This window comes from Symphalangus syndactylus, chromosome 21 (genome assembly GCF_028878055.3).
Source record: "Symphalangus syndactylus isolate Jambi chromosome 21, NHGRI_mSymSyn1-v2.1_pri, whole genome shotgun sequence".
Taxonomy (NCBI): Eukaryota; Metazoa; Chordata; class Mammalia; order Primates; family Hylobatidae; genus Symphalangus; species Symphalangus syndactylus.
In genome coordinates this window covers 79,748,461-79,770,081 of record NC_072443.2, presented here as the reverse complement: position 1 = coordinate 79,770,081, position 21,621 = coordinate 79,748,461, and the positions used below count along the sequence as shown (strand labels likewise).

The window sequence follows — 21,621 nt, the reverse complement described above, 5'->3', positions numbered from 1 at the left end:
TTGCAGCAATATGGATGCAGCTGGAGGCCATTTTCGTAAGTGAATTAACACAGAAACAAAAAATCAAATACCATATGCTCTTGCTTATAAGTGAGAGTGGAACATTGGGTACACATGGACATAAAGATTGAAATAATGGACACTGGTGACTCCAAAAGGGAGGAGGAAGGGAAGGGAAAACTATTTATTGGATACTACTTTCACTATCTGGGTGATGGGTTCAAACGAAGCCTACATCTCAACACACTTTATCAGTGTAACAAACTTGCACATGTACCTCCTGAATCTAAAATCTAAAAGCAAATAAATAAATAGGCCAGCTCTGTAGAGGAGAACCCACGTCTGATGGCAGAAGACTGATGGCTTCAGTCACATGAGGACAGAGGAGCAGGAGATAAAAAAGGTACAACAGTATTGGGTCAGCTTCAAGATGCTTAACTGTAACGCTGCCTGATCCTCCCACATTTGCTCATATAGGCTACAGAAAAAAATAAAAGACAGACAGCCAGGCAGACGTGGGACTACTTACCTTAGCTATAAAACTCGCACCTCCAGGCCAGTACCAGAGGATGGAGTGCATTTCCCACAGTAACCACCGCATTTCCCTATGACTCGGGTACCATCCTGCAAGGAGATGCATCATGTTAGCCTACCTGCTTGGTTAATGCTTTTAGGGCCTGCACTGGCTTTTTGGGAAAACGTTCTTATACAGACAGTAAGCAGGCCTTCTGAACTGATGTGAAGCCCAACATACTCACCATGGTCTAAAGCAGGGGCTGGCAAACTTCAGCCTGTGAGCCAAATCCAGCCCACCACCTGTTTCTGTACGGTTTGCAAGCTAAGGATGATTTTTATGTTTTTAAATAATTGAGAAAAAGTAAACCAAAAATAATATTTCTTAACACATAAAATCATATGAATTTCAAATTTCAGTGTCTATTAATAAAGTTTTATTGGAATACAGCCACATTCATTAATTTACCTGATGTCTATAGCTGCTTTCATGCTGCAAAAAAAGAATTGAGTCTCAGCTTCATACTGCTTCTTGGTGCACAAAAATCACAGTGACACTGTTTTAATTTGAGAGTGTTTTGAGTGATGTGTGTATTGCTAGATCATTACAACTTATGTGCTTATTACCAGTGTATACCATTATGACAAATCAAGAAAAGAAGAGAAAGGTAGACTTTGAATGTTGCACTTTTAAGGTACAATGGCATGTGGATTATTTTGTTATCAAATTTAGATGACAAAGCCTTGTGATTATTACGAAAAGACACTATAGCTGTGCTAAAAGAATACAATATATACCATCACCAAACTAAATACTCATCACAATATTCCCAACTCACAGAAAAACAATGGTCAAAAATTTAGAAAATTTAAAATGGAATATCTCACCATAGCATAATCCCTCCACAAAAAATAAAAAACACGAAAATGAGTAAGTTTCCAAGTTGCTCATTTGTTAGCCAAGCAAGGAAAACAATTTACCAATGGTGAGTTCATTAAATCCTGTTTAACAGCAACATCTGAAGAAATGTGTCCAGAGAAAATAAACTTAACTACCCTTTTGGCAAGGACTATTGCTTGAAAAGCTAATAACATTGGGAACCACATTAATAGTCAACTAAAAAAACAAAGCAGATTATTTTGAGTGGTTTTCACTGGCTCTTGAAGGGTCCACACATATTACTGATGTTATTCAGGTGTTATCATTTCTTTGAGGAGAAAATGCCCAGTATGAAGTGACTAAAGAATTAGACTCTTTGAAGAGTCTAGTGGAACTAGTGGAATAGTGGAATAATTTGTGGAATAGTGGAATAGTTTATGGAACAAGTAGAGGTGAGAATATTTCAAAAAGGTTGGGAAAGAACTGCAGAACAACTGAAGTGGAATCTGCTAAGATGTGTTGACAACTGATGGTAGTACAAATATGTGTGGAGCATAAAAAGCTTTAATTGGACAAATTTACAAAGCTTGTGAAACTGTTAGATGTTTAAAGCCTATGGTTATTCACTGTATTATTCATTTGCGGGTACTTTGTGTAAAATATTTGACCTATTAAGTGCTATAGAACTAGTAGTGTCAATAGTGGACTTTATTTTCTACCACGGACTTACCCATCATCTATTTTGTGAATTTTTTGTCAGAACTGAAAGCTCAATACCTTGACTTGTCCTACTACACAGCAATTTGATGGCTTAGCAGTGGGGTAAAGTTTTATTTTGATTTTTGAGCTCAGGGTCAAGATTAAAATTTTTTGAACTATAGCTGCTCTCAATCACTGTAATTCAACACTTAATGGCTCTGAATATTAGCTTTTGCTTCAGAGTTGATCATGTTTCTTAATGGATTGTACCTAAAATTACAAGGCAAAACTGTTCTTATAAGCAAAACTTATACTGTTATAAAGTAATTTCATTGATAACACTGTTTGGATCACAAGTAATGTTAGATTGTTTTAAACACTTCCCATGCTGTCAAAAGTTAAAACAGGAAATGACTTCTCTATTACACACAAATTTAAAGTGTATATAGTTTCTGAGCTTAAACTGCAGTTCCAGCACCGTTTTTCAGACTTTGATATAAATGCAAAGGAAATCTTTATATGTCAAAATCCACTTAACTAGCAATTGAGGAGCTTCTATCTCATTTTCAATTGCAAGTGATTAATATGCAATGTAGTGACATGCTAAAAGGCAACTATCAAGAGAAAACTCTAATAGAATTCTATACGTGCCTGCCAAGCCATGAATATGCTTAATTAACATTATATGGTTATGGATAGATATCAGTGTTTGGCAATATCAATGCATGCAGAAAGGCATTTAGAAAGATTGAAATACATAATATCTCATTTCAGGTCAGCATTAACAGATAAACATTTACCATCTATTCTGGTAATACAGAACACTAATTAAGCTAAATATTTTCCTCCCCCAATATCCCATTCATCTCAGGTGATCTGTATTAGAAAAAGCTATACTTAGTTATTATGATTGTATTTTGAAATTGACCAATAAAAAAATTTTGTGCAAATTTGTTTTCTCTCTTGACATACAAATATATCATTGATTTTGCCTCTTGGCCCTTCAAGACTAAAATCTTTACTATCTGGCACTTTGTAGACAAAGTACGCCAACTCCTAGTCTAAAGACCTGCGCTCCATAGAGTCTGTCTTTGCCTCTGCAGATTCATCTGGTACCATTCTGTACTCAACACATGCATTTCTTTTGGTTGTTCTTCTGATATGTCCCTTACATTACAAGGCCTTTGCATGTGCCATTCTCTCTGATTGGAGTTCTCCTCTCTCTCCCTCTCTGTGCATACTGTACCACCTCAACTTTGGCCTGGTAAATTCTTTAGCACTCAGTTCAAAGCCCATTTATTCTGAGAAACCTTCCTGACCGGGTTATCTGCTGCAAAGCACCCTGTAATTGGGTAATTCTTTCTTTAACATCTGTCTTCCTACTGGAATGTCAGCTCCATTATGAGAAGACCAATATCTTGTTAAAACCTGGGAGTATCCAGAACCTACCACAGTGTGTGGCTCATAATGATACGAAATACACATGTTAAATGAATGAATGAATGAATGAAAGGCTGAAGCTGAATTCTTCTTTTGGAAGTGCAGTTAAGAATGCCCTGCTAATCGGGGTTGCAATCCTAGTCTCTGATAAAATAGACTTTAAACCAACAAAGATCAAAAGAGACAAAGAAGGCCATTACATAATGGTAAAGGGATCAATTCAACAAGAAGAGCTAACTATCCTAAATATATATGCACCCAACACAGGAGCACCCAGATTCATAAAGCAAGTCCTCAGTGACCTACAAAGGGACTTAAACTCCCACACAATAATAATGGGAGATTTTAACACCCCACTGTCAGCATTAGACAGATCAACGAGACAGAAAGTTAACAAGGATATCCAGGAATTGAACTCAGCTCTACATAAAGTGGACCTAATAGACATCTACAGAACTCCCCACCCCAAATCAACAGAATATACATTTTTTTCAGCACCACACCACACCTATTCCAAAATTGACCACATAGTTGGAAGTAAAGCTCTTCTCAGCAAATGTAAAAGAACAGAGATTATAACAAACTGTCTCTCAGACCACAGTGCAATCAAACTAGAACTCAGGATTAAGAAACTCAGTCAAAACTGCTCAACTACATGGAAACTGAACAACCTGCTCCTGAATGACTATTGGGTACATAATGAAATGAAGGCAGAAATAAAGATGTTCTTTGAAACCAACGAGAACAAAGACACAACATACCAGAATCTCAGGGACACGTTCAAAGCAGTGTGTAGAGGGAAATTTATAGCACTAAATGCCCACAAGAGAAAGCAGGAAAGATCCAAAATTGACACCCTAACATCACAATTAAAAGAACTAGAAAAGCAAGAGCAAACACATTCAAAAGCTAGCAGAAGGCTAGAAATAACTAAAATCAGAGCAGAACTGAAGGAAATAGAGACACAAAAAACCCTTCAAAAAATTAATGAATCCAGGAGCTGGTTTTTTGAAAAGATCAACAAAATTGATGGACCGCTAGCAAGACTAATAAAGAAGAAAAGAGAGAAGAATCAAATAGATGCAATAAAAAACGAAAAAGGGGATATCACCACCGATCCCACAGAAATACAATCTACCATCAGAGAATACTACAAACACCTCTATGCAAATAAACTAGAAAATCTAGAAGAAATGGATAAATTCCTCGACAAATACACCCTCCCAAGACTAAACCAGGAAGAAGTTGAATCTCTGAATAGACCAATAACAGGTTCTGAAATTGTGGCAATAATCAATAGCTTACCAACCAAAAAGAGTCCAGGACCTGATGGATTCACAGCTGAATTCTACCAGAGGTACAAGGAGGAACTGGTACCATTCCTTCTGAAACTATTCCAATCGATAGAAAAAGAGGGTATCCTCCCTAACACATTTTACGAAGCCAGCATCGTCCTGATACCAAAACCTGGCAGAGACATAACCAAAAAAGAGAATTTCAGACCAATATCCTTGATGAACATTGATGCAAAAATCCTCAATAAAATACTGGCAAACCGAATCCAGCAGCACATCAAAAAGCTTATCCACCATGATCAAGTGGGCTTCATCCCTGGGATGCAAGGCTGGTTCAACATACGCAAATCAATAAATGTAATCCAGCATATAAACAGAACCAAAGACAAAAACCACATGATTATCTCAATAGATGCAGAAAAGGCCTTTGACAAAATTCAACAACCCTTCATGCTAAAAACTCTCAATAAATTAGGTATTGATGGGACGTATCTCAAAATAATAAGAGCTATCTACAACAAACCCACAGCCAATATCATACTGAATGGGCAAAAACTGGAAGCATTCCCTCTGAAAACTGGCACAAGACAGGGATGCCCTCTCTCACCGCTCCTATTCAACATAGTGCTGGAAGTTCTGGCCAGAGCAATCAGGCAGGAGAAGGAAATAAAGGGTATTCAATTAGGAAAAGAGGAAGTCAAATTGTCCCTGTTTGCAGATGACATGATTGTATATCTAGAAAACCCCATTGTCTCAGCCCAAAATCTCCTTAAGCTGATTAGCAACTTCAGCAAAGTCTCAGGATACAAAATTAATGTACAAAAATCACAAGCATTCTTGTACACCAATAACAGACAAACAGAGAGCCAAATCATGAGTGAACTCCCATTCACAATTGCTTCAAAGAGAATAAAATACCTAGGAATCCAACTTACAAGGGATGTGAAGGACCTCTTCAAGGAGAACTACAAACCACTGCTCAAGGAAATAAAAGAGGATACAAACAAATGGAAGAACATTCCATGCTCATGGGTAGGAAGAATCAATATCGTGAAAATGGCCGTACTGCCCAAGGTAATTTATAGATTCAATGCCATCCCCATCAAGCTACCAATGACTTTCTTCACAGAATTGGAAAAAAACTACTTTAAAGTTCATATGGAACCAAAAAAGAGCCCGCATCGCCAAGTCAATCCTAAGCCAAAAGAACAAAGCTGGAGGCATCACGCTACCTGACTTTAAACTATACTACAAGGCTACAGTAACCAAAACAGCATGGTACTGGTACCACAACAGAGACATAGATCAATGGAACAGAACAGAGCCCTCAGAAATGATGCCGCATAGCTACAACTATCTGATCTTTGACAAACCTGACAAAAACAAGAAATGGGGAAAGGATTCCCTATTTAATAAATGGTGCTGGGAAAACTGGCTAGCCATATGTAGAAAGCTGAAACTGGATCCCTTCCTTACACCTTATACAAAAATTAATTCAAGATGGATTAAAGACTTATATGTTAGACCTAAAACCATTAAAATCCTACAAGAAAACCTAGGCAATACCATTCAGGACATAGGCGTGGGCAAGGACTTCATGTCTAAAACACCAAAAGCAATGGCAACAAAAGCCAAAATCGACAAATGGGATCTCATTAAACTAAAGAGCTTCTGCACAGCAAAAGAAACTATCATCAGAGTCAACAGGCAACCTACACAATGGGAGAAAATTTTTGCAACCTACTCATCTGACAAAGGGCTAATATCCAGAATCTACAATGAACTCAAACAAATTTACAAGAAAAAAACAAACAACCCCATCAAAAAGTGGGCAGAGGACATGAACAGACACTTCTCAAAAGAAGACATTTATGCAGCCAAAAAACACATGAAGAAATGCTCCTCATCACTGGCCATCAGAGAAATGCAAATCAAAACCACAGTGAGATACCATCTCACACCAGTTAGAATGGCCATCATTAAAAAATCAGGAAACAACAGGTGCTGGAGAGGATGTGGAGAAATAGGAACACTTTTACACTGTTGGTGGGACTGTAAACTAGTTCAACCATTGTGGAAGTCAGTGTGGCCATTCCTCAGGGATCTAGAACTAGAAATACCATTTGACCCAGCCATCCCATTACTGGGTATATACCCAAAGGACTATAAATCATGCTGCTATAAAGACACATGCACACGTATGTTTATTGCGGCACTATTCACAATAGCAAAGACTTGGAACCAACCCAAATGTCCAACAACGATAGACTGGATTAAGAAAATGTGGCACATATACACCATGGAATACTATGCAGCCATAAAAAATGATGAGTTCGTGTCCTTTGTAGGGACATGGATGAAACTGGAAAACATCATTCTCAGTAAACTATCGCAAGGACAAAAAACCAAACACCGCATGTTCTCACTCATAGGTGGGAATTGAACAATGAGAACTCATGGACACAGGAAGGGGAACATCACGCTCCGGGGACTGTTGTGGGGTGGGGGGAGGGGGGAGGGACAGCATTAGGAGATACACCTAATGCTAAATGACGAGTTAATGGGTGCAGGAAATCAACATGGCACATGGTTACATATGTAACAAACCTGCACATTGTGCACATGTACCCTAAAACCCTAAAGTATAATAAAAAAAAAAAAAGCCCTAAAAAAAAAAAAAAAAAAAAAGTTCCCAGGCCTCCCATCTAGGCTTAACATATGCTTTTCCACGTTATGATGCCTAGAATATAAGTTAATTCTATGCCCTGAAAGCATCCTCACTCACCTTTCTTTGAAGACAACCAAGTCTATAACTCCTGCTTATTTATAAGCTATTTATTCATTTATTTCATCCAAACATCACTTTTAGTATCCAGCATTGGAAGTGATCTGTTCCATCAAAGTAGCTTAGCACCTACACTCCTTGAAAGAAGCCTTCAGATATCAGCTCCATCATGAAACTGCCTTGAAGCCAGAAGCAAACATGGAGTGAGTTTGCTTTAACCTTCTCATATCCTTCTTTCCTTTCACTCGACCAGAGGGTACTTTCGACTGGAAAGGACTCGACTCACGGTCACTTACTCATTTCACCAATTATGTCTTGAGCATCTATCAGGTGCCTGGTGCAGCTCTAGGCCCTGGGGAGTACAACAGTGGCCCAAACAGACATGGGCTCTGCCCTCCTGGAGCTTACAGTCTTGGGGCAAGGAGGACATGGGTCAGAGAAATGTTCCAAGAAGGTGGCATTTAATCTGAAACCTGGAGGATGAGAGGAGAAGCAGCCAGCACTGGGAATCAATGGGGAAAGGATGTTCCAGAGAGAAAAAAACATGTCTAAAAAGGATTGAAGGGAGGCTTGACAAAATTAAGTGCAGGTGAGGATGAGAGGCAAAGAGAATCTTACCTGCTGATGGGACAATAAACTAACATAACCCCTCTGGAAAACAATGCATCCTTATCTAGTAAAGTTACAGGTACACACACCACAGTCTGGCAAATCCACTCCTAGGTACATGCTCCAAAGAAGCTCTTGCATGTATGTCCCAAAAGAACACAAGCAGAGCCAAACAAAATACCATTAGGGAGACATACTTTTGGCAAAGCTATGAAGCAAAGAAAGGACATGATAAATCTGTAACTCAAGAGAGTGGTACACCTTTTGTGGACGGTGGGGAAGTGGGAAGAGAATGGAATCAGAAAAGATAATAACAAGGTTCTTTTTCCTAAAGCCAGGTGGTAGGCTCAGGGGTGTCCATTATATCACTATTGTTTATGCCTTATACATATTTTATCAACATTTTTGTATCTGCTCAATGTTTCATAAGAACCATTTCTTTGTATCTGACTGCTTTGTGGGGGATAGATTAGAGGAAGAGAAAGGCAGAAGTGGAGAGAACTATTTAGGAGGTGAGGGCAGTTGTTTAAGCAAGAAGTAGTGGAGGTTTGGACTACAGCAGTGTTGTGGTGGGAGTGGAGAGAAACAGATGCTTCCAGGCCCATTTATCCTGTGATTTCCAAACTGGGTTCAAGGTTTAGTTTAAAGAAACATTTCTGGAGGTTGTGATGGGAAAAGTGAGGGGGAAGAGTTTTATTCCCTAATCCACTTAACCCCTTGACTTTTACAGATGTGTAAATCAAGACCCAAAGATGGGTTGAAAAAATGAGGCGGCAAAACAGACCAGTACCAAAATCCTTAAAACCCAGCCCTCTGCCTCATTCCACCTGACCTTGTGGCAGAACACAAACTCACATTGAACACAAATTCACAGTCTGCTAACACCAAAATTCAGTAGCTGACTGCATTATCAGGAGTTACATGTTGACAGCATGTTGGTCCCTATCTATGATAAGGATGCTAGGTCTTATTTCCACAGAGACTCTACCAGGATAAAATTATTTAATAGTTTCTATCTTAAGTACAAGGGGATGAAATCCAATTTAGTGATTTTGCAAGAACGTGAAGTTGACAAATGAAAATAATGAATAAAAATGGTGTTCCAGTTATGTAAATTTCACCACAATAAAAAAAATTTTTAAATGACATTCCAAAAGGTTTGTTGAAGTTAAGTGCTTAGCCATTTAAAATTAGCCAGCCATGTATTGTAATCAAAATTGATAGGCCTATACATTTTTGAAACCCAATTTTTTTCTATTTAGCAATATTTACCTAATTAAAATGCATATACAATTTGATTCCATAATTCTACTTCTAGGAATTTATGCTACAGATATTTTCACACACAGAGGCAATGATGATGTACAGACAAGAATGTATACTGAAGCACCATTTGTGACCACCAGAAACTTAAAACATCTTAAATGATCATCAGTGGAGAATTGGTAAAAAATAAATTATAATAAAGCTATAGAAAGGGACTTTATATGGATGTTTTACATTTTTAATTAAGAATAGTTATGTTGGCCAGGCGTAGTGGCTCTCACCTGTCATCCCAGTACGTTGGGAGGCCAAGGCAGGCGGATCACTTGAGGCCAAGAGTTCGAGACCAGCCTGGCTAACACAGTGAAACTCCGTCTCTACAAAAATACAAAAATTAGCCAGGCATGGTGGTGCATGCCTGTAATCCCAGCTAGTCCGGAGGATAGACACAAGAATTGCTTGAACCCTGGAGGCAAAGTTTGCAGTGTGCCAAGGTTGTGCCACTGTACTCCAGCCTGGGCAACAGAGGCAGACTCTGTCTCAAAAAGAAAAAAAAAAGTTATGTACACTGACGTTGAAATGTCTCCGAGATCTATTGCTGAAGATCAAAAAAAAAGGGTAGTATCTGGGTGTACCACCATTTGTGTTAAAAAAACAAAGTGTACATATTAATACATATACACATACATACATACATACATACATACATATATATTTATACTGCCATAAGTATTATTTATATGTACATATATACTATATATATATCAAGAAAAGCCATCTAACTTTAGATATATAAATTTATGATATCAATATTATAGTATTTCATGGCATATGAGGCCATAGTAGGCAAACAAATTTTAATGAATGAATGAATTCCCTCTAAACTCCTTATAAATCAATTTCCCAGTGCGTTCCCCTTACTTGTGAAAACTTGACCTCAAAATGTCATCCGAACTTCTCAGACATTTTTTATTACCAGTTTAACACTCTTCACATAATCTGAGAAAGCTGTCAGTAATAACCATCAGAAAGATAATTCCAGCTTAAAGACTTTCACACAAAACTATCCTGGGACACAACCAACAAGATCGACTTTCCAGCAAGAAAATTTTTTGGATGATGATTATTTAATTAAGAGGTTAAAAAGGCACATGCCGTTTTGTGTTTGCACAAAAGCTATAAGGTTTCAGCCCTCACCCACGCTCACATACAGTAGCACTGTGGCATACTTCTCCACATATGTAATGTGAACTCAATCTCTCTGCTTAGTCTGCTGGTAAAATGATAGGGGCTATCAAAGGGATTAATCATATTCCTTCATTCTATACCCTTTAATCCTAAAATAAGCAGTTCTAAATGCATTCCAAAACAGCATATGTGCTTTCTCAGATGGTGAAATCAGCGTTACATGATGACATTCTCGAAATGTCCCAGGTTATTCCTTGATAGATAATGACATAAATTTACAGAGAAGTTGAGTATGAAAAAAAGTCTTCCTTTTAATATCTATTATATCTAGTAACTTATGAAAAGTCAAAGTTTCAAATGAAGTCATCCTGCTTCAAAACAGTATATTCTGCAATAGCACACATGCCCTTAGCAAGTGCTCTGAAAATGAAAAGAATGATTTTGGATTTTCAACCATTGAGAACAGAGTGTGTAGCCTATTGTTAGAAATGACTGTTCTAGCAAATCTTTTGAAGTAGTCAAAATTAATTCTTGACCCTAGGGCTGTACCTGGTGTGATAGAGCTTCTTATCTAATATAAGCAACATCTGTAGTCAGTAATTTTAAAAAAATCCATTTGGGATGAAATTCAGCTGAGAACAATTGAAAACCGAAAATAATAGCAGCTTATACAAGATACAAATTAACTCCCTCCCATTTAAAGATAGTCTGGAGTTATGCAGTTCAGGGCTACTATGGTACCTCTATGGTCATCAGAGACCTAGGCACTGCCTATCTTTTTCTGCTTTCCTCAACACAGGGCTTCCAAGGATCACATCCACATTCTTGTGGGCAGGAAGCGGGAAAGAAAGGTAAAGGGTTTCCCTTAAACAGCACTTCCCAGAAGTTGTACGTACCACTCACATTTATATTCCTTTGGCTAGAACCTAGTCATACGGCAACCCCTAGGAGCAACGAGGGCTGGGAAATATTGTCTTAATTCTCAGGTTACGTGCCAGACAATAATTTGAAGGTTATATTTCTAAGAAAGAAATAAACAATGAATGTGGCGACAACTAGCAGATCTGTCACATTAAGGACTCACAAAATACGTATATATGTTAAATCTCAAATGTCCTTCCTGAGATATATAACCATACATTCATTTTATGGTTGTGGAGAAGCTTTTGCCCATGAGTTTACAGATTAGAGTACCTTACATTTCATGCATAAGACACACATACAATGCATTCTCTTCAATTTCCAAGTCTAAAAGATTTTTTAAGAGCAGTGTCAGAACTTAAAGGCACTGTTTTGTTTTTTTCTTTTTAAATCTAGGTCCTTTCATAATTTCTGTCTCATCCCTAATCTTTTATAGTTGTTTTTCTCAAAACCTGATTCAACTGTTTGTTTGTTTAGCATACATTTTTCAGACATTTCCAAGCATTCAGCTGAGTTTCCAGAGAAACAACAATTCTTTCTTTTCACATTCATATTTCATGGGTTCACAAAAATAACGTGTAATTACAACAGCAGGTATAACAGCATACACCTATTTTAAAAAAAACACAACTCACTCTTGTTAAATATACAACTCTCCAACACAACTAGAGGGATCAAAAGAATGAGAGCTTCGGAGAGGGACCTACTAACTGCATGCTTTATAAAGGGAACGGAGATTTTCTGGTTCCTCCAGGAAATCAAGGGGGTTGAGTAAAGAAGTTCTGTTCTCTTGAATTTCTTCTTGCCAAAATCTGCTTGGTTGGCTATCTCAACAATAAAGCCCAGCAATACTATCACCATGTGCTAATGATGACGGGGCCTTTCCCGATTCTACAGTCTATCTCCCTCAATTTATGGATGAGGAAAACTGAGGTCTGGAGAAGGTAAGTAGGTTTCCACTACCAGAGGAGTCCTGTGCACTTCCCCAAGGGAGTTGCTGCTGGCAGGAGTGTCTGATGCATCTCCATGAATGGGAGGTTTCTGTTGGCATTTGAGCAGGACTACCTTCATTTGGTGGCTCTCTCTCAGATTACAGAATGTTTACTATCACTGCCCAGCTCACTGAATGCCAGTAGCACCACTCTCATGTCATTGTAACATGAAAAACAGAAATGTACCTCTGAGTGTCCAAATGCCCAGGTCTCTAGATACAGAAGTGACTTTTTGATGTTGTAGATGTTGTTGTTTTATAGTTATTTTCCTGTCTTCTTTTGCGTTACAGTTAAACTATCACAGCTGTAAATCTTGTTTACAACCAAGGGCAATTCCAAATCCTAAGGAAACTTAAGAGGTCTTTTAATCTTCTTGACAGAAGTGAAACAAGCTCAACCAAAACATGAGAGTATGCCTACTATTTTAATAATTTCTAGGAAGAGGCCAGGCGAGGTGGCTCACGCCTGTAATCCCAGCACTTTGAGAAGCTGAGGTGGGAGGAATGCTTGAACCCAGGAGTTCAAGACCAGCCTGGGCAACATAGCAAGACCCCGTCTTAAAAACAAATAAATAATTTCTAGGAAAAGAGATGCTATCATTCACAGAACACAGAGTTCATCATTCTACACCTATTATCTAATGGATATTTAGATTGGACTCACAAATAAATAGAAACACTAGAAATGGTTACATATTCATTAAGACAACAAATGATAATTTCTCACACATCTGTCTGCTAGGATACTTTGCCCAATTTTCTAATGAGCTGTTTAATGTTTATTTTTATTAGAGTTGTTTTTCATATTTTTAAAAAATTGGGTCTCTCCATAACATAGGCTCTCCAAATAATTTTCTCAATGTTTTTTGACTTTTGACAATTTTCAAGTTATTCATGTCAAAATAGTTCATCTTTCTTTACGACTTTCATGTCATCCATTCATGTATTTCCAGTTTCATGTCATCCATTCATGTATTCATTCATTCAAAATATTCAGGATTTTTGCTAACACCAGGATTTTTCTGGGTGCTGGAGAATTGAACCAGAGACATGGAACTAAACATGCTTATGAGGTTTAAATTCTTGTGTAGGCTAAATTAATTAATTTTAAGGCACAATGAAAAACAATCCACTAAAAGTATAATATGTCGGGCAGTGATGAGTGCTATGAAAAAACAGAAAAGGGGGAAGGGGAAAGGGAGTGAGTGAATGGAGTGTTATTTTACAGGCCTGGAGGGCAGTGAGGGAGCAAACTTCATGCATAACTGTGGCAGGTACCCATAAGGGCAAATGCCCTGAGGTAGGGATGTGCCTTCTGTCTGGGGCACAGCAAGGTGGCCAGTGTGGCCAGAGGATAGGGAGTAAGGGGAAGAAAAAGTAAGAGAAAAATATCTAAATTTAGACACGCCTTTTACTTACTAAATTTGTAAAAACATTCATCCATAATACAGTTTCAATTTTTTAATTAAAAGTTTTTGATTCATCTCTTAATTACTTCAACCATTTATTGTACCTTTTTCCCAGGGCTTTTCTTCTTTTAAAAAAAAAAGGTTTAGGAGGTACACATGCAGGTCTGTTACATGGATATATTGCACAATGGTGAGATTTGGGCTTCTAAGGTGCCCATCACCTGAATAGTGAACATTATACCCAACAGGTATTTCTTCAACCCTCCCCCATCCAGCCCTCCCCCTTTTATGATTCCCCTGTGTCTATTATTACATTTCCATCTCCCCAGGACTTTTAAACATCCCCTTTCTCATCCACCATTGTCCCATAGTGACTTGGATCTAGTTTTGAAGATGCTGTAGTCTGTCGCAGGGATCTCTCTACTCCTGATGCAGTACCATACTATTTTGATTTCTGTAGGCTTACCCTGTATTTTATGATTAACTTCTCATAAATCTTTAGTCATTTTCATACACCTTTGCTGGTTCTATTATACTTTCCATCTGATGAAAGATCCTAAAGATCATCTATTAAACTCCATAGTCTCTAAGTGATTGTGAAGAAGAGGAGGTGAAGAACATACTCAAGCTCAAGGCAAACAAACTCTCCTTCCCACCCAAACTCCTAGCCTTCAACACCTACCTGTTGTTTAACTGTACTCTAAACGACTTCGTGATAAGAAAGCTTGTGGACTGCTGAACTGAACAGTCATTTAAATCATTTAAGCCATATATGTTTATCTGTTTATTTGGTCTCTCTGATGTGACTGTTAAGTCTTGGAGGGCTGGGCTAGGGTTTGGACCAGTGGTTCTCAAACTGTGGTCCTGGACAAGCAGCAACACCTGGGAACTTATGGAAATGCAAATTCTAAGCCCCAACTAGGAATTAATAAATGGGAAACTCTGAAGATGGCGAGAAACCCTCCAGGTGCTTCTAGTGTATAATAAAGTGTGAAAAACCACTGATTTCGGGCCTGTACCACCCATCCAGAGCCAGGTGTATTACATGAGCTGGAAGTCTGTGGTCAGAGTCCTAAGATCTCATGTTAGTTTCCACACCAGCTAGCTGCGTGACCAAGGTAACACAGGGAAGTACAGGCATGCCACAGCTTATCACACTTTCCTTTATGCACTTTGCAAATATTGCATTTTTTACAAATTGAAGGTTTGCGGCAACCCTTTGTTAAATAAGTCTATTAGTGCTGTTTTTCCAACAGGATGTGTTCACTTCACGTCTCTGTGTCACATTTTGCCAATTCTTGAACTCTTTCAGACCTTTTCATCGATATTATATCTGTTATGGTGATTTGTGACCAGCAATCTTTGATGTTACTATTGTAGTTGTTTTCGGGAGCCACAAATTCTGCCCATATAAGATGGCAAATATAATTGATAACTGTGTGTGTTTTGACTGCTCCACAGACCAGCCATTCCCCATCTCGCTCCCATCTCCTCAGGCCTGCCTATTCCCTGAGACACAACAAGATCAAAATGAGGCCAATTAAAAACCCTCCGGTGGCCTCCTCGTGTTCAAGTGAAAGGAAGAGTTGCACTTCTCCTACTTTAAAAGCTAGAAACGATTAAGCTTAGTGAAGAAGGAATGTCAAAAGTCGTGATAGACCAAAAGCTAGGCCTCTTATGCCAAAGAGCTCAGTTTTGAATGCAACGGAAAAGTTCTTAAAAGAAATTTAAAATGCTACTCCAGGGAACACACAAATGATGAGGAAGCAAAACAGCCTTATGGCTGATACAGAGAAAGTGTGAGTGGTCTGGATAGAAAAGCAAACCAGCCACAACATTCCTTTAAGGCAAAGCCTAATCCAGGGCAGGTCCCCAACTCTCTTCAAATCTATGAAGGCTGAGAGAGGTGAAAGAGCTGCAGAAGAAAAATTAGAAGCTAGCAGAGGTTGGTTCACGAGGCTTACAGAAAGAAGCTATCTGTATAACATAAAAGCGTAAGGTGAAGCAGCAAATCCTGATGGAGAAGCTGCAGCAAGTTATCCAGAAGGTCCAGCTATGATCATTGATGAAGGTGGCCACACAAAACAATAGATTTTCAGTGTAGATGAAACAGCCTTCTATTGGAAGAAGATGCCATCTAAGACTTTCCTAACTAGAGAGGAGAAATCAATGTCTGACTTCAAAGCTTCAAAGGACCAGCTGACTCTCTTGTCAGGGACTAATGCAGCTGATGACTTTAAGTCAAGTCCAACTCTCACTGACCATTCCAGAAATCTTAGGGCTCTTAAGAATTCGATTCTGCCTGTGCTCTATAAATAGAACAACAAAGCCTGAATGACAGCACATCTGTTTACAGCATGGTTAACTGAATATTTTAAGCCCACTGTTGAGAACAGTTGCTCAGAAAAAATATGCCTTTCAAAATACGACTGCTCATTGACAATGCACCTGGTCACCCAAGAGCTCTGCTGAAGATGTACAAGGAGATGAATGTGTTTTCATGCCTGTTAACACAGCATCCATTCTGCAGTCCATGGATCAAGGAGTCATTTTGACTTTCAAGTCTATTATTTAAGAACTACATCTCGTAAGACTACAGCTGCTATAGTGATTCTTCTGAAGGATCTGAGCAAGGCGAATAAAAAATCCTCTGGAAAAGATTCACCATTCTAGATGCCATTCAGAACATTTGTGATTCGTGGGAGAAGGTCAAAATATCAACATTAGCAGGAATTTGGAAGAAACTGATTCCAACCACAGATGACTTCGAGGGGTTCAAGACTTCAGTGGAGGTAGGAACTGCAGATATGGTGGAAATAGCAAGAGAAATAGAATTAGAAGGGGAGCCTAACGATGTGAGTGAATTGCTGCAATCTCGTGATCAAACTTGATGGATGAGGATTTGCTTATAGGTAAGAAAACCAAAAGTGGTTTCTTGAGATGGAATGTACTCTTTGAAGATGCTGTGAACATTGTTGCACTGACAACAAAGGATTTAGAGTATTACATAAATGTTGTTGATAAAGCAGCAGCAGGGTCAGAGATGACTGGCTCTAATTTTGAAAGAAATTCTACTGTGGGTAAAATGCCCTCAAACAGCACTGCATGCTACAGAGAAAACTGCTGCAAAAGGCAGAATCAACTGATGGGGCAAACTTCATTGCTGTCTTATTTTTAGAAATTGCCACAGCTACCCCAACCTTCAGCGACTACCACACAGATCAGTCGGCAGCCACCAACACCCAAGCAAGACCCTCTACCAGCAAAAAGGTTACAATCTGCTGAAGGCGCAAATGATCATTAACATTTATAGCAATACAATTTTTATTTTATTCTATTTGTTGGAGATAGGGTCTCACTCGGTTACCCAGGCTAGAGTGGAGTGGCGCCATCTTGGCTCACTGCAACCTCTGCCCAGGCTCAAGTGATTTTCCCATCTCAGCCTCCCCAGTAGCTGGGACTACAGGCACATGCCACCACGCCTGGCTAATTGTGTGTGTGTGTGTGTGTGTGTATTTTTTGTAGAGATGGGGTTTTGCCATGTTTACAGGCTGGTCTCAAACTCCTGAGCTCAAGTGATCCTCCTGACTCAGCCTCCATAAATGCTGGGATTACAGGTAGCATGAATCACTGCACCCAGCCATATTTTTAAATTAAGGTATGCACATTGTTTTTTTTAAGACATAATGCTATTGCACACTTAATACACTACAGCATAGTGTAAACATAACTTTTATCCAGACTGGAAAACCAAAATATGTGTGTGACTCGCTTTATTGCAATATTGCCTTTACTGCAGTGGTCTGAAACCAAACCCTCAATATCTCTGAGGTATGCCTGTCGCTTAAACTTGTAGCATCCCCTTCCTCATGAGAACAATATGAATATTGGTGTCTGTCTCATAAATGATTTTAATAATTACTTAGAATATAATATTCCTCGCACATTGAAAATGTTTAGTTAATGTACCTAATATGATGATAATAAACTCAGAAGTTATTTTTATTTTGTTTCAGATAATTTACTCTGCTAAACCTGGATCCTTTCATATTGGATCTAAAAGAAATCAGGGAATGGGGTAGTACAATTAACATATTTTTCTGGTTGTGTTGACAGAGAAGTAAGGGGTGGAGACAGCAATTTCTGGCAGGATTTTTTGGAGTTGGAACCCATTTCTAAAATAGCTAAGAATTTCCTTTTCTAAGGATGCCTATTTTTTCCTTTGAAAATGAATTATGTAACAAAGACAATAATTAAAAGGCCCCAGGGTCAAAAGCTCTTCCCACAAATAACTGTCCACACACTATTAGTTCATTTCCTATACACTCCCCTGGCAAGGCCCAACAAAAGCTAAAAGAAGATGGATGGACTTTGGAGGGTGACCTGAGGGTCAACTGATTCAGGGAGCGGAACTCATCAATACAGACGGCAAATTCCATCACAGAATTCCATCCACTATTAGTAGCATGTATTAGGTTGGTAAAAAAGTAACTGTGACTTTTGCCATTACTTTTAATGGCAAAAAACTGTAATTACTTTTGCACCAACCAATACAAACCTTTCCTGTTTCAAGCATCCAACTGTGCCTCGAAAAGTCAAGTATAGCATATTTCTCACACAGCTGCCCCAAAGTCAAGGCCCAGCCCTTTCTAGCCACAGTGCTTTTACAAATAACACATTTAGAACACAAATACCTAATGCATGCGGGGCTTCAAACCTAGATGATAGGTTGATGGGTGCTGCAAACCATCATGGCACATGTATACCTATGTAACAAACCTGCACATTCTACACATGTATCCCAGAACTTAAAGTATAATAAATTAAAAAAATATATATAAAACTGCATATGCTTTATTACCAAAACTATTATGGTGGATTAAATGGTACCCTTTCAAAAGATATGTCTACCTCTAAATGTGAACTTAGCTGGAAAAAGGATCTTTGCAGATGTAGTTACGAATCTTAAGATGAGCTCATCCTGGCCTAGGGTAGTCCTAAATCCAATGATAGGTCCTTATAAGAGAAGGGAAGGGAAACAGAATACACAGGGAGAATGGCATGTGATGATGCAGGCAGAGACGGAAGTGATGCATCCACAAGCCAAGAACACCAAGGATTGCCAGCAGCCACTAGAGGCTCGGAGAGAGGCACAGAACAGTCTCCCTCAGAGCCTCCAGAGGGAACCAACCCTGATGACACCTTGATTTTGGACTTCTGGCCTCCAGAAAAACAGACTAGAAGGAAATCACAGACTAGTGCTAAGTGTACTGGTGATTGGATTACAAAGTTGTGCTTGTTTTTTGCATAAATCGCTGGACTTTGCTGCATTTCCCAAATTGTCTAAACTGCATATTTATCATCCAACAATTTGACCAAAATTATTTTAGAATAAGAAATACACCTGCCTTAAAAATGTTTTTATCAAGGAGATACAGAGGACTACTAGAGGGTAGAGGAGAAAAAGGAGGGCAAGGGCTGAAAAACTACCTATTGGGTACTATACCCACTACCTGGATGATGGAATCATTTGTACCCCAAACTTCAGCATCATGCAACATATCCATGTAACAAATCTGCACATGTACCCTTGAATCTCAAAGAAAAGTTGAATTTTTTGGGGGGGAAAAGAAAACAAACTACTAAATAAAGACCCAAAACACTTCTAATATTAAACATCGAAATAAAATGGAAGCTATGCATACATTTAAGAAAGGTTAATTAAAAACCAAGATAATTAAAGAAAGATAAGTATTTACCCAGTTTGTGGTGAGTCAGTTGAGTGATGGTGGTCATAATGATGAAGGGTTAAACCAAGGAATAAATGTTTGCAAATCAAACGTTGTAAGGAGCACCTCCTACCAACTCAAAGCTCAAAAACAATTTAAAAATACATGGAAGTCTTACAGGAAAAAAAATGCTGTTACACTAAAATTTTATTTCAAAAAAAAAGTTCCATCTCCCAGAACCTAGGAAAACATATGTAATGTGTCCTTCTCTGCGGCTACAAACATGCCAAACCCAAAAATGAAGAACACTTTCCTCAATTATCTATTGTCTCCAAATTTTGGCTTCATAAAGATGAGAGGAGCTTGTCATTGTGTTTCCAAACAACTGAATACGTTGCTGGAGGAGTTTCAAAGGGCAAGTCACCAAGGATGCAAATAACAGGGAGTACCCCTGGGTGCCTGACTGTGGAACAAAAGACTTTAGGAAATTATATTATCAGGGTAATTTCATAGTGTTGTTGAAGAAAGCAAACACCTGCATTCTTTTAATAAGTCCCCTGGAGGCCTAATTCCTCAGCACTCAAAGTAGGAGAACCCACTCTGGGTGTTATAGGTTCATATAATGAGCCGGTTTTTAAGAATTGTGAAAGCAGTTTCTGCATCACCAAGTAGTTTACCAAACATAAAAATCAAATAATGTGCTCATTAAACGCCTTCCAACAGTCAAATGTGCTTGTGTCTGTTTTGCCAATGTGACACCAAAGGTTGCTACATATATTCAAAAGCCTAGGTCCAAAGGCTGGATAACGACCATCTTGTTTATTTTTATGCTTGTTGATGTATAGTAGGCTGCTAAAAGGAGGTACTGTACATTCCCTCCCTTGACTGATCCCTTTTGTAGAGTTTTCCTCTAGGAAACATTATGCAAATGGAATTTTTAAAGCTGCCCTCCCCCCACACAAACTCTCCCAGACAGCCCAATTTACACCAAAGTTTTTAGCAAGCTGAATGGAGCCCCATTTAATGTAGTCAGATCTGATTAGAAAACTGCAAGTGGCCTCCTATAGAACTGGAAGTCACGTTGCATTCGATTCGATTTTTCTCAAGGTGGCACCTTTCAGACACCTCAGTAAGCTCAACCCCACAACCTCTAATTTGAAGGGGTTTCCCTTTTAAGACTCTTGCCCCAAATAAACCAGCTAGTCCAGGGTTCTTCAGACATTTTGTTCTGTTTTAGACACTAGTCAGATCTCATCCCCAGGCCATAGAGAATATAAAACTGTTTTCCCCAAGGTACAGGTTTATATTTAGACCAGAAGAATCAAATGCCAGAGCTAAACACATTCTGGGTTCAAGAGCTTGTAATCTGGAGCCTCAAAGACCTGACTTCAAATCCTGATTCCGTTACTCATTTACCAATGTGAATGAGTGCATGCTACCTAACCTCCCTGCGTCCCCATATTTAAAAAGTGGAAGATAAAAGACACGCCTCAGGAAACTGTTTTGAGTATGAAATGAAGTGATTCCTGAAAGAAACCAAGCACACAGCAGGCCCTCAGTAATGTCTGCTCCTCCTTTACTGTATCTCCCAGAAAGGGAGGGCTTAGCTGCTGAGATGACTTGCTTAGCACAGCTGCCCCTGCCAGGTAGTGACTTTATGCCACCCCACCATTCATTACATCCTTCCAGTCATGTACACTCACTCACTGGTTTCTTTCAAATCAGTAGTCACAAAATCTGATGTCTGCAGTGGCCAACCAGTAACGTAAATGAGCAAGGCAGGCCAGGTGTAAGACAATAGCGAATGGTGGAAACTGTGAAAAAGTTGAGCACATGTTTCATCTTAAAGGAAAAGAAGAAATATTAGACTAGGTTTGCCAGATTTTGTCATCTTTCCAG

The 21,621-nt window shown here is 38.8% G+C and overlaps 1 protein-coding gene across 1 annotated transcript in view; it reads right to left on the bottom strand.

The window, feature by feature from the left end:
- Positions 1–21,621, bottom strand: part of LOC134735493 (prickle planar cell polarity protein 3-like) — a 40,178-nt gene that overhangs the window by 6,017 nt on the left and 12,540 nt on the right. The window contains exon 3 of the mRNA XM_063630792.1: positions 530–624. Within this exon, the coding sequence (XP_063486862.1) occupies positions 606–624 (19 nt within the window). The 3' untranslated portion in view covers positions 530–605. The remainder of the gene's footprint in view (positions 1–529; positions 625–21,621) is intronic.